General features: G+C 30.5%; 2 protein-coding genes across 5 annotated transcripts in view; one reads left to right on the top strand and one right to left on the bottom strand.

The window, feature by feature from the left end:
* LOC106471296 (calumenin-like) overlaps positions 1–8,160 on the top strand; it is a 16,842-nt gene extending 8,682 nt beyond the window's left edge. Inside the window, exons 4-7 of the mRNA XM_013931895.2 lie at positions 1,895–2,057; positions 2,524–2,763; positions 5,640–5,842; positions 8,000–8,160. Of these exons, the coding sequence (XP_013787349.1) occupies positions 1,895–2,057; positions 2,524–2,763; positions 5,640–5,842; positions 8,000–8,104 (711 nt within the window). The 3' untranslated portion in view covers positions 8,105–8,160. The remainder of the gene's footprint in view (positions 1–1,894; positions 2,058–2,523; positions 2,764–5,639; positions 5,843–7,999) is intronic.
* A 4,617-nt stretch (positions 8,161–12,777) lies between these two features.
* LOC106471295 (transcription intermediary factor 1-alpha-like) overlaps positions 12,778–14,851 on the bottom strand; it is a 60,035-nt gene continuing 57,961 nt past the window's right edge. For 2 of the 4 annotated variants that reach the window (XM_022399905.1, XM_022399908.1), the window contains one exon: positions 12,778–14,320. In XM_022399905.1, the coding sequence (XP_022255613.1) occupies positions 14,147–14,320 (174 nt within the window). In that variant the 3' untranslated portion in view covers positions 12,778–14,146. The remainder of the gene's footprint in view (positions 14,321–14,851) is intronic. The other 2 variants (XM_022399906.1, XM_022399907.1) reach the window with 2 other exon arrangements.

Genomic DNA, 14,851 nt, shown 5'->3' with positions numbered 1-14,851 from the left:
ACTAATGTGTTGATATATTAATCCTATGAGCAGCAGAAACAAAATATTAAATAATTCAATATGATTAACTTTCTTCTGTGTTGGGTTTCATAAAGGTTTTAGCTCTAGAAAACTAACTTCGGTAAGATTGAAAAAAAAAGTCACAGTGTGAGAAAGTAGTGGCATAAATTTGAATTTTTTTTTCCTCCTAATCCTCTGGGAGAAGATTGAGGTATTGGTTTTTATCTGATATAGACAAATATGTATGTATAAATGTGGTTGCATTGGTGCAGTGACATCAGTTGCAGTATGTGATATTGCATTATAAAACAAAGCAGCTAGAAAACCAATAAATACAGATGCTAGTTAACTTACCCAATTTGGGTCAAATTGTATGGATTCAAGGCTTCCAATTGTCAGCCATTTGATCATTGTTGCACATGCTGTAACTAATGAATATGCATGGTATAAGTTATATTCATTAAGGTTATGCAATATATGAAGGTTTAATTGTCAAGAATGCGCTCTGACAAATCAAAGCGAGTCAAGAGTAACATCTATTAAGTAATAAAGTAAAATCCAATTTAATGATTGTTAAATGTTTCCACAATTTCAATAATGATCTGAATTTCATGATTTATCAGTACATGGTGAACAGGTTTGGAGTAATTTGATTAGATTTTATGTTTTTTGTAATTCACATAAACCCTTGTGAGCACTAGGAGAATATGGTTCCTCAAACACAGTTTGTGAATCAAGGGATAGTCCTCCACATTTGAAAAATAAACAGCCAAACAATCCACAGGGAAGATGTTAGTGGGCGGACGCAGTATCTAAATTCTTTGTTTACAAAACTGGACAATATAAGTTAATTTGTATTGACTGAATCGTGCTGTTTTCTTATCAACAAAACAGTTTTGCTGACTAAACTGTGTCATGCAGAAAGTAGTTTATCAGATGCAATTTAGGTCACAATCAAACTTGCAAAGACTTCTTACTAGTCTAAGCTTACTAATAATTAATATACAATTTTGTAATTTAAACTTTGGAATATGACCTTAGTTTTTCAGTTGCAAATATTTGATATCTATATTCAATAATATGGCTCAAAAATTTACTATTGTGTATGTGTATTGTTAGTTTGGTCCAAGTATTGGAGTAGTAGTAATCAATAGGGTGACATGAAATAACTTGTGAATTTGTCTGTGAATACAAAGAACAGTTGATTGTATGGTTATTGTCATGAGAAATAATAGCAGACCACTACAGGTAAAGACAGTATCATAAGGTAAAGGACTATACATTTAGGATAAGGACCACTAAGTAAAGACAATATCTTAAATTGAAGGACTATACTTATATGCCAAAAACCATACATTCAGGATAAGGACTACTATAAGTAAAGACAGTATCATAAGGTAAAGGACTGTACATTTAGGATAAGGACCACTAAGTAAAGACAATATCTTAAATTGAAGGACTATACTTATATGCCAAAAACCATACATTCAGGATAAGGACTACTATAAGTAAAGACAGTATCTTGAAGTGAAGGACTATACATTTAGGATAAGGACCACTATAAGTAAAGGCAGTATCTTAAAGTGAAGGACAATACATTTAGGATAAGGACCACTATAAGTAAAGACAGTATCTTAAAGCGAAGGACTATACTTGCATACCAAAGACCACACATTTAGGATAAGGACCACTATAAGTAAAGACAGTATGTTAAGGTCAAGGACTATACTTGCAGGCAAAAAAAAACATACATTAAGGCCAAGGATGCTAAGGATTATACCTTCAATCTAAGGGGTCCTGACATTTACATGGTGGATGTACAGAGTAAAAACTAAGAGCCAAATATTTTTTTCATAACTTGAACAAAAAAAACTAAAAGCAGTGTTCTTGTTAGGATGGTTTTGTTGACCAGAAGGAGCTCCAGGATTGGATTCAGTACACACAGAAACGTTATATATTAGATGATGTTGATCGACAGTGGAAAGCTCATAATCCAGATAAGAAGGAAATCCTAATGTGGGAAGATTACAGGAAAGTTACGTATGGATTTTCAGATGGTATGTAGCCTTATCTGGAGTTTTATCTAGACATTATCCCAACTGAAATTAATAGAGTAACTTGTTCCACATGAACCACTAGTATTTATTAAGAATTAGTTTAAATAATCATATAACCTAGTTCATTATCTCAGTGGATTTCCTCCAGCATAGTACAAGCTAAGGAAGAATAGTGGAAATTGTAATTCTTTACACATCTCTGTAATATAGAATTATTCCTGTTGTGACTGAAGTTCCCTATGCACTTCTGAATATCCTTCTTTCTTGCTTTTTTATGACTAGTTTTGATAAAGAATGTTTAAATACTGCTTGTCTACATATTTGCTTAAGTGTGTAGTAAGTAACTGTAATGTCTTTTTTTAAGTAGATTTTTATCTGAATATTCTTTTACCTTTATATATCGTGTATACACTGGAAACAGATCTTATATTTCTAATACAATTTTAATGTTCGACCATATTTTCAGATCTAGAGAATGTAGATGAAAGTGATTCAGAAGGTGTGACTTATAAGGAAATGATATTGAGAGACCAGCGCCGTTGGAAAGCAGCAGACAGAGATGGAGATAATGGATTGAGCAAAGAAGAATTTGCTGATTTTCTTCATCCTGAAGAAGCGAAACATATGCATGATATTGTAATCCAGGAAACATTAGAAGACATTGATAAAGACAAAGATGGCAAAGTTTCACTTGAAGAGTATATAGGTGTTTATTTTAATATTTTTATTTTTAGAATGTCTATAGGAAAAAGAAACTACAAATAACAAAATATGTTTATGTTAATAGATTTGTTTTAAAAAGTGTTGGGGCATAGCAAACTCCCAACATCAGAAAATGAAGCTTCAAGTAACACAGTACGTTTACGTTAACCCTATCGCAACTGGTCACATGTCCGAGGCCATGTTATCATATTTGTTGACTTGCATTCAAATATTTATTGAACTACTATTTTATGAATTTATTTCAATAACTTTATTATCAAATTTTTGATTATAATTCATATTTGATTATTATTTGTTAGTTAATTTCTTAATTTAAAAGTAAATATTAAAAACATAACTAAACATCGATTTTTGTGTGTCACACAGTATGTTGAATGTAGTACTAGTTCAGATTAGATGTTTGTGATGACAAAATACTAAGTCTATAGTTTCAAAAGAATTAGGAACTCAAACTATCAATATTGACAAGCTAGAATATAAAATATGAACCTCTTGTCTTTTCTATTTGCTAATGATATCGCTCATGTACTGAATCAAATGCAGTGGTCCTCGCCCACCTCTTTCCATTTTTGGAAATGCTCCCTTATACGCACTTACTCTATACATGACATGAATAACAAATCGAAAGCTCAGAATGTTCCCCTAATGGTTTTTCAGCCATTTTGATATGTTATTGTGTTAATCTCATTCTTTTCACGCAAGATTTCAAATGATAAGGTAAATCTTTAGTGAGCTCAAAATTTCATATTTTTAGACCCATATATATAACCTATAAAAATTCTCTTTTCACATCCTCCACGTGAGAAATTTCATAAGGCTTAGCAACCTAGCAAACGAGTACAAAGGTCGTAACTAGAAGAGATAATTGTTTGCTTTACTTCTTTATTTATTGTTCTGTGTTTTAAGAAAACTGAGTTAAAGAACATATTTCTAAATAGTAATAATCTATATACATATATAATGTATGATATTTGAAATGTGACTGTATTTTACAAAATACTAGTCCACTAAAACACAGCCAAGACAGGTAATTTTGTAAAGACTAAATATAGGTGTTTTATATTATTTGATATGGTATCAAGAGTGCACGTTTGCCACATCATTGTAACTTCTGTATTATTTAGCCAGGCATGACTGGAAGGTCAATATCATAAAGATAATAAATATATATAAATGTATACAACGTTTTGAGATTTAAGCTTTTTAGACAAAACATTTGTGTTTTTGTATTATAATCTGTAGTCATTCTAGAAGGAAAAAAGCATAATTTAAATTTATTTCCTAATTTTTTATGGTGGTTACAAGGCTGGTTAGTTAGGGTATTTAGGAGGTTTTAGAGATTACACAAATAATATTATAACAATAGTTTTTTTGTTATAACCTGAAAATCACTTCACACTTGGACTGGTAACGAAATACTCAATATTTTCACAAACAAGTCTGTAATAAAATTACTTCATTAAAAAATCTGTAATCTTTACTAAAAGTCTACCAAATTTTGTGAAGATGCTTGCTGCATTAAAATTTATAGTATAAATACTTAACTTGTGTATATTATACCAAGCCCATCATGATAGGGTTAACAGTTAAGTTTTAGAAAGTGTGTAAGTTATAACAAAGCAGACTTCCAACACAGGAAAATGAAACTACAAATAAAGTATTTTAATCTTGATATTTTTGTTTTCAGGAAATGTATAGGTTTGGAAAATGAAACTACAAGTAACACAATAAACCTTTCTTCATGATTAAGCTTTTCTTACATGGTCATTGGGTCAGTCTATTACTACAAGTGTTCAATGTGAACAACACCATTAACAATGCATGTGTGACACTCAGTCATGTAAATATTCCTTCATGAAATACAACAGAATTAGTATCCTTAGCATCTTTATTGGGGTTTGTTCTGTTCTATATTACAAAGTGTGTAGAATCACTGGAATGATTTCTATATTAACACTGTTAAATACACATCTTTAAATTTCAATTATTTTTACAGTGCTATGATTAAGACATCAAATTTCTCATTTTTGTTGTTGAAAATATAAGATAAGGAGTTCGAAAAATGACTTACATTGCAAATATCTTACATTTCTCTAACACCACATCTTTACAAAGAATGACAAACTACAGAAAGCTTCAAAATAATCCTCTGTCTCGTAGTAGTTAGACAATGATCATGGTCTGAGATGAAGCCTGTAATTATCTGAATATCTAATAAGTAACAAGTAGTCTTACAACCTGCTTCTGCTCAGAAGTCGGAAAAAAAAAATTTCTTTTGTTACAAAGATAGTTTTATTTCATAGCTTTTGCTAAGAAGTCAGACAAACATTTTTTGTGGTGCAAAGACAGTTTTATTTACATACCATTTGCTAAGCTTCTCTTTCCTTTTTTGAAATTTCTGTGTAAAAATTTGCTAGGTACAGTACAGTGTATATAACTGCATATTAATCATCGTTTAATGAATTTAATAATCAGACATTAAATATTGTAGCTTTTTTTAGCACGGATGCTTGAAGGAGTCATCTGTATGTAAATCCCAATATCGATGTGACTGGAGAAATGTGCAGCTTGAATGTTCCTTCACAGATATCCTGTTATCTAAATACCAAGACTTCTTTAAAAGTTTTCATAACTTTGCCACACATCCATAGTTCAAAATAAGCTCTCTTGGATTAAAAAAATAGTGGTATCTTCTAAAAACATTGTAGTTATAAGCTATAGGGATGACCAGGGACAATGTGATTGGACATGCCAATTGTTACCGTAGTGTGTGAACAATTCTTTGTATACAGAGAAAGTTAAATGTATTGTGTAACTAATGATATGTCCACTTGGACTAAAACTTAAATATTTTTCAAGGTGATATGTATGGTGGAGCAGGGGAAGGTGAAGATGAGCCTGATTGGGTAAAGAATGAACGAGACCAGTTTACAACTTTTCGAGACAAAAATAAAGATGGTTTAATGGACAAAGAAGAAGTGAAAGAGTGGATCCTACCACCAGATTATGATCACAGTGAATCTGAGGCTCGTCATCTTATTTACGAATCTGATTCAGATAAGGTATCTTTTCTTTTTCACATGATAAACATTTAAGATGTCTTTTTTTATATACATCCTCTAACAGCTAAGAAAATTATTAGTATTTTGAATGGTGTTTTACTAAAGATTTGTCTATGAATTTACAAAGCCTTTACTGAGTGAAAGGTGATTTTCATGCCAAAAATACAAATTCTTCATCTTATAGTTTTCATATTTAATTTCCATAACTTCTATTGCCTCCTAAATGAATATCAAAAGTTTTTTCATAACATTTTATACTTTATCTCGTATTTTCTCTACCCTAACATGAACTGTAGCAAAAGTTGAAAAAATCTGAAATACAATCAAAAATAAATTTTTTCTATAATGACTGCAGATTGTAACAGACAATTACAGTTTTTAGATCCTGAACAGCCACAGACTCCTAGCAGTTTCAAATTTGTTTACATTTTATTTTATTGCTCTTTGAACCATGTTTAACTAGGGTAATAAAGCAATCAATCACCCAGCAAGAACTTAGGGTAAACAAACTATCAAGCTACATCACACAGTGGCAGCCCATGTATGTTCTTTGAGGTGAAAATTTTTTTTTTCATTTAAGTTTTCTTATCTAACCTAACGAATTTCTAATACTTACACATTAGTTACTTTTGTTAGAAAATATATAACAATAAAAAAATATACATAAAAACAAAGAAATTTAGCACTTTAGTCTTGAGACCTTTTGCACCTGGATACGTGGTTTAGTAAACATTTTGGTTGTCCAAAAATAATTCATGTAGCTTTATAGTATTGAATTTAGAATACAAAAAATATACCAGGCACTATAATAGGAATGCCCCAAGCTTCTATAATTTATCTGGCTTTCTAACTAACATATAAATAGGTTTACAAAAATTCCATAACTGCTTGGAATGACTTCTTTAGTCTAAACACATCAAGCTTTCCCTGACAGCTAATTGTCTGAATTATGTAGTTTAGAATATACTTTTTCTGTTAGTTATAAACATGCCCAATAGAGGTGTCAGAGAGAATTGTAGACATTTCTCAAAAGACAGAGGATAATCGGAGGGGCATGTCAGTGTGGGTTGAAGAAAATATAATGAGATCTTAGTAAAGCAAAAGGTTGAAAATTTGTATCCTGGTCTGTAAATATATATATATAGTACATGTTTCTAAATGGTTGAACAATCTCAAGCCTTATGAGGAAAGAGAAGAGAAGAAAAAATCTATAAATGAGAAGTTAGTGCCACCAAGTCGTGACTTAGAAGTGCGTATTTCAAAGTTAAAAACATTAAAAACTAAGAAAATATAAAAAATTTGAATAATAAACTGTTTTGATGCCATATTATTAAAATCCATTGATAATAAAGTAGTTTAATTTATATTTTGAATACAACTCTGTAAAGAGGTCATGAAGTACACTTGACTCTCCATGTCGAAAGGATTAAGGTATGGTATCATCCTAATTAGTTGGCTTGTAAATTGACAACTTTACATCTAGAACATACTGCAAATACACACCACACTGTAAAACATTTAAATACTAATATCTCTTTTTAGTTTCTATAATTTTTTTTTTTCTCAATCATGAAAAGCTGGTTTTATTTTGCATTCATAGCTTTTGATGAAGACACCTCTTTCAGTAATGAGCCGAGTTTTGTTTCTTCTTGTCTCGACAAACAATAAAACAACCTACATCTTTGATCAGAAAGGATTGCTTATCTATTTTATATCTGATTATATTGCTGACTTTCCAGAATTGTACATATTAGAAGTTTGTACAGAACACAAAAAATATTTTTAGTTTTTACACAATACTAAAGTACTTCCATTGTTAACCTTTTGCAGAAAACAAAAATATATTGTTTTGTAATCTATACACAATTATTGAATCATGTTACAGTTATGTAATTAAGAATCTCAACTCTGGTTTTGTAATCTTGTTAAAAACAGTGTGGCTAAATTGAAGATTCTACAGACATGATTATTGTTCTGTTGTTAGTAAACATTTGCTGCTTTGCAGAGAACTTTTCATGTAAGCAGAACGACTTGAGCTCAGTTATCTATTAAAGAAGTAGTGTATTTTTCTTAGATCAAATCTATTATTGCGTGTACATTTTTTTCATTTCATATTGAATACAGTAAAGTTTTTTTTTTTTCATCCCACTACTACAGGACCAGAAGTTAACGAAAGAAGAAATTCTGGAAAAATATGACCTCTTTGTTGGAAGCCAGGCTACTGATTTTGGGGAAGCTTTAATGAGACATGATGAGTTTTAGTCTGTAATCTTTCAGTATGAGATAAAAAGAAATTACAATGTTCTCATATTATTAAATAAGAGATTAAAACATGGAGCTCTATGAACAAATGTATTCTTAAAACACTATTTACATTGTTTATAGCAATTAAGATTAAAAGGGATTTCATTTTTCATTGTCTATTAATTTCAAGTACCGGAAATTTTTTTTTTTTTTAATTTGCAAAGATTTGTGTAATACCTATAAAAGTGTTATAAGGCTGGTGCATGGTAATGACATAGTTATTATAGTGTCTTCTATAAATTGTATGTGTACAAATAAGCTTCAGTGTAAGTGCTGTGTTTGTGTGTCACATAAACTTACATTGGTAGCGGAGAACTATGCTATTAGTACTGCTATGTTTGGTAATGTAGGAGTAACCAGAACTGTTTGTACTTTACTATTGTATACTGACATTGTCATGACTGTTGTATCCAATATCCAATACATTACTATCATATACTGACATTGTTGTCACTGATGTATAAAATATCCAATACATTACTACCGTATACTGACATTGTTGTCACTGATGTATAAAATATCCAATACATTACTACCGTATACTGACATTGTTGTCACTGATGTATCAAGTTTCCAATACATTACTACTGTAAACTGATATTGTCATGACTATTATATGAAATATCTGATGTGTTACTACCATGCACTGACATTGTCATGACTGTTATCAGACATCCATTATTACTACTGTACACTAACACTGTTATCAAACTTCCAGTACTTTACTACTGTACATTAACATTGTAATGACTTGTATCAGACTATCAGTACGTTACTACTGTACACTTACATTGTTGAGACTGTTTTATCAAACTTCCAATTCTTTAAATATTAGTTTGAAATATAAGATTATCAGAAAATAAAGTTTCTGGTGGTAAAGAGTGGATATTTAGCAAAAAGTGAAGAAGCTAGTATTTCATGCTTTAAATTTTGAGTTTTTCCCTTTATGTCATAACCATTCAATGGTAGGGCATTGATAATAATAATAATAAATGGTGAGGGAGGAGAGTTACCCACATGTCAGCAACAAAAAGTTACAGGTTACGTTATTGAAATCTTAAGTTACTTTCAAAATATTTAGTTGCAGGATCTTTTTGGTAGTTCAGTAATAATTTCATAAATGTTAATTTAGCAACAGGTAGGTAATCCACATCATTATGGTTAAAAATGTTTTGGTGTCCAGTAGAGGAATAGCCACTGTAAGATCCTCATGTAACTAAAAAGCTTGTCTACCCATATGTGTGTGTTTTATCATTTGCATAATTTATAATTCTATTATTGTTATTAATTTAAATCTATCCATTCATTAGCCACAGTCTTCAAAGCATTTATGTCTAAATAGGGACAAAAGATAGAGTACAAATTTTTTGGCCTGTTTAAATTATTCAAACATAAGTCAAATGTTAAAAATATAACAAATTTTAGTAGTAACTAAATGTTTTTAAAGAATAGGTATTACTACATAAGAATATGTACATTTTTCAAGTCAAAATATGTACATTAAATTAACATGAAATTGTTTCAGAATAAAACAATCCAAGACTTGTTTTAGTTTAACTATCAATGATTTCCTTTTATTGATACAAAGTATTTTAATGTTCTTTTGTTTTTTACCACTGAGAGATATTTTACTAGTCTACATTTATGCTCTGAATTTTTAGATTTGGTGGGTCTGGTTCAATTTCATGCAATTCCACAAAATAGTCCCCATATTTCAAACTGTGGTTACAATACAAGAGTGACAGTCAGTCCTTTAGCTTGGATGATGAGTGGTAGGGTGCTGCTGACTAGCCGCCTTCCCTCTGGTTAGTATTTTAAAATTAAGGATGGCAATGGCCAGTACCTTTAATAGCTTTGCCAAAAATACAAATATTTAAGTTTTTGTATTGACTTTACATTTAGTCCTTTAATATAGCATAACTTAAAGTTAATGATAGCACTGATGTTACTCAAAACTGGTCTTTTGTCTAACCTAGAGAAGCAAGTTTATTAAAAGATGAAGCTTTTAATATTTTTCTGACAGTTAATACTTGAAAAATAATTAATATCTGAAGCCATCAGTACTTCAAGAAATTACAGAATTGACAAAAACAATTGTATTAATTATTATTATTATTATTACCATGGTTTCAACAATATCTGATGATGCTTTTACTGGCACAACCTTGGTCATAATAAATAAAATATTTGTGAAATGTGGAGTTGTCTTTCTTTTCTTCAGTTCTATATTTTAGACAGTAACACCTGCTTCTCAACTGTTATTATTAGCTAGAAAACTAAGTTGTATTTTTAAAACTTTTGTAAAACCATTGAGAGAGAAGAATCACAAATGAAATATTACCAGGAGGAAAGAAATTTCATGTATTTTTGAACGTCTATAATGTTTGTATTACCTAGGTCTAAGATCCTATGTATGTTTAATAAAAATTATTGTAATTCATGAGTTATAAAATACACTTTTTTTTAGTTATTATAATCAGGTGTTGCATAAATATGTTTCTTATTCTTGTTTTAGAAGTAGTGCCATTTTTTAAACTTTTCATTTAATTAGAATAAGTTCCTGACAAATATTTTGGAGTTCTACTTAAAGAAATTAGTGTTGATGTTTTTTAATTTAAGAGGAAAAGTTTAATGTGCCTAACTTCGCATATTAGAACCTTTTCCTTATATTGCCAAACTCCACTTGAAGCTTTAAATTTTGGATGAAACTTGTTAAATCTTTACAAATTCAAAATAATTACACAACCTGTTACTTTTACAAGTGTGAGTATATGTCTTATATTATTTACTTATTTTTTGTATACTGCTGTACACCATGTTATGATAAAGTAATAAAGATATGCATACAGTTTGTTCTTGCACCTGCGTACACTTATTAATTATAGGAAAAGTGTTGAAGAAGTTAATGGAAAAGTTTCTACCAACACTGTTTCCCTGCAACAGAATAGCACTATCTTCACATATTACAACATATCTGCAAGAGCAGATGTTCACGTTACAGTGACAACAGTCTTGTTTATTTTCCAAACCCTTTAATTACATTGTGCCACAGGGCCTATGTTATTATATCTGTTACTATGTATTTTGTAATAGAATCTACAGCATATATTAATCTCTCTATTTCCCCACGCATATAATGCATCCCAAATCTTCTGTACAATAACATGCCTTTGCAGTAGTTTGGAGATAATTCTCAGACATTCACTGCTTTCCTTGTGTGCTCTATATTGCTATTTATCCAAGATAAACTGTTTTCACTTGTATAAGAGGATTTCTTAATCCCAGAAAAGTCAAAGCGACAGATATTGGAGAAGGCCCAAGTTTGTAATACTGGATACCTATAAAGTGTGCACACACATATATCAATATGAATAAATTACACAAGTGAAAGCAGAAGACAATGTTTGAATGCTAGTAAAAGATGAATGAATACGATGTTACAAAACAATGAACTCCACCACAAAATCATAACCTAGTTTTAAAAAAAAAAAATTTCATTCATATTATGAACTAAAATAAAACCATAACATCACAAATAGTATAACCTTCTTTGAATGTGAGCCATAGGTCTACATATTGTATACTTTTATAAATACTGGATATATTTCGTGTTTGCATAAATAAACTTAATTTTTCAGAGTGTGTGATATTAGAAATATTTTTAGCCTAATAGAGTTGGAATTTTCTTTATATTTTGCAAACTGTTTTAATGAAAATATAATATTAATCTGATTATGCTTTTACTTTGGATAAATTATTTCCCATCTACAAAACCATCAATTTCTTTCCAGCTGGAATAAATCTGACTGGATCCTTATATCACATACTTAGATTCTGCTAAGCTGTATGACTGCACGAATCCCCAGTTTTGATGTTACGTTCTGCAGGAGATTATGCCCTCGAAAAATAACCTTGTGAATTTTCATTACCCATTGCACAATTTATAAATACAAAGAAATAAAGTTACATTACATTGGAATACCAATTCCAAAATAATAATTAAATTGGCTGTTTAAAAAGAAAGTGACTAAATGAGGTGGAATTCCCTTGTGCTAAAAATAGTCATTGCCTAACCCCGTTATAAAGAATGAACCGGTTGACTGTGTCAGCAACTTCTGTATCCGTGGTTCATTCTTTCTTAAAGTGGTGCTTGTATTAATCAACCTTTACAGCATACACAGTAACAGTGGCAATACACATTACTGACTTCTCCGGTTCTAACCACAGGACGAATGAAAGCTAGGAAATGGGGGAAAATGAACAATCATGTTCACGCACCAAATGAATACTGGTTCTACCCTGAATACATCAGGACCTGCAACAAAAAGGGCTAATTTTAATCAAAACTTTCAGTGCACATGATCATCCTAGAATGGTCCAACGAAAGGTAGTATTCCAACCATTACTGTGTTTGTTGTGTCCTAGTGCACCTGAAGAGCACTGGATTAAGTGAAACACGTTGTTGGAAATGGATAGTATGAATACTGTGTGGTTGAAATACTATTATTATACATTCACTAATTCTTGGAAATCCATAAGGGACTAAATTAGGAACGTAGTGTTAAAAAATATAATACGACTAACATAATGTTTTATGACATACATTTAAAAACAAAACAGGATATGCTACCTTTTGCTTTAAACCTTTATTTACAAAATGAAACTGGATTTTTCTTCATTGACAACAACATGAACTTCCTGGTTTGAGTTCAGACAAATAAAATTCCTTAACATTACTTCACTGTCTTGAACCCAAGAATAACTGAAGCTTCAGACATTTTCAAGACCTGCAAGATAAATAATATCAGAGTTCTGTATTTAAAAACAAAAACGTTAATTGGTCTGTGCTACATTACTTATTTAACTAACTTAGTTTTAGTGCAATCCTCAGCTATACAGAATTGTTACTCTTCATACATCAGGAAGTTTCATACAGAGAGTTAGTGAAGTATACTGCCATGAACCAAGGGAAAAAGCAAAATATGTAATGGTAATCATTGCATATTAGCACAAAAATTAAGGTTTCATTTAACTTGCTCCATTCCTCCCTTTATATGTGTTCCTTATGGTCTCATAAACTGCCTAAAGATTAGCCCTACAGAAAATAACTTGAACAAGAGCCAAACAGTATTAGTTAATAGAATGAAAAAGAAAGAAATGGTACTAGTTGAATAAACATGAACAAGTATATTCATGCATCAGGAATTAACTTAAAACAAACATTTTGTCAAGCACTTTCTGAAGATAGTCTTCCAAAGGTGGTCAGTGAAAATCTAATGAATGTAGAAATACTATTTAAGGCTATACTATTCAAGTACAACTGCATAGAAGCAAACTTATTAGTATAAATTTTGGTGATTGCAAGATGGTCCAATTATTTAAACTCAATTAACATTTGCTAAAGATAACTTTGTAAAAAAAAATGTTTACCTTGTGAATTGCACAAAGCATTTTTTCAAACTGGCCATAATCACATATGCCTATCAGGGTATAATCACAAAACACCTCTTGTCAATAATGCCTAAGGGGGGTATAATCACATAAAAGTTCTTGTAAAAAATGATTAACGGGGTATAATCGCAAAAAACTTCTTGTAAACAAAACCTAACAAGATATATAATCACAAAAAAAATTCTTGTTGAAAAAGCTTAAAAACTGTACAATAATGTAAAGTGCTTGTCGAAAAAGACTAATAGGATAAAATTACAAATGCTTCTTGTCAACAAAGCCTAACAGGGTATAGTCACACTGAACCTCTTGTCAACAAAGCCTAACAGTGTATAAAGATTGACTGCATTAATTACAGTTCTAGAGTTAAATCCTAAATCACTTTACAAACAAATAGTCATAAAATTACTAAACGACACTGAAGTCCAGTCTAGTAAAGTAGTATCATTTAATGTGTGAATCCAACCTCAACTGCCACTGAATGTACGGATAGTGTTAAATATAAACTATTTATCTATATGCTATATCAAACCTGGAATCATACTGATCAAATCATTCCAATTTTTGTCTTTTATCTGGAGGTAAAAATTCTTCTGAGCTGGTAGGTGAAGTCTGATTCGCTACCTCCAGTTCTTGATCAGAACACTGCTGGGAAAAGTAATTCTTCAACAGCTTCTGTAGATAATCTTCTAAAAGTCTTGCAGTACTATACAAAGTACACCCCACCTATTGAATCAATATATTATTATTATTGAATCTGGTAAGTCTTCTTCCAAACTTTATCTTCAAAAACAGGAAAATTGTTGGCTTTTTGAATTGTATCCATTTTCATTCTATGCTACTTTGGTCCTTACTTAGCGTTGTGACTAAAAGTACTACCAATGACATTGAGAGTACCCTACTGATGATTTAATGCAATCTTGTCAAACTAACTGGTTAGTAATATATATATACAAGATATACTGGTAAAAACTAAAAAAAAACAGTACAAAAAAACCATAGATTTAACCTTTTTTTCTTTTCTTTTTTCGGTATTCTTGTATTTTCAGACATTACCACTCTCAAGCTGGTTTTACTTGGGTTACTTTTCAGTACAAACATAAATTTTTACAAAGATTAAGTAAACTATTAAATAAACTTCTTACATTTTGTTTAGCTTTAGCATAAAATACTGTATAAATGGTTTCTTTACTTTTGAAGAAGTAATAAGTTCACTTATTTGTATGAAAGATAAAACACTGAGTCAGATATCATGTC

This window comes from Limulus polyphemus, unplaced genomic scaffold (genome assembly GCF_000517525.1).
Source record: "Limulus polyphemus unplaced genomic scaffold, Limulus_polyphemus-2.1.2 Scaffold4522, whole genome shotgun sequence".
Classification (NCBI taxonomy): domain Eukaryota; kingdom Metazoa; phylum Arthropoda; class Merostomata; order Xiphosura; family Limulidae; genus Limulus; species Limulus polyphemus.
Note: the sequence above shows the minus strand (reverse complement) of the source record. Positions and strands in the feature narration are given on the sequence as shown.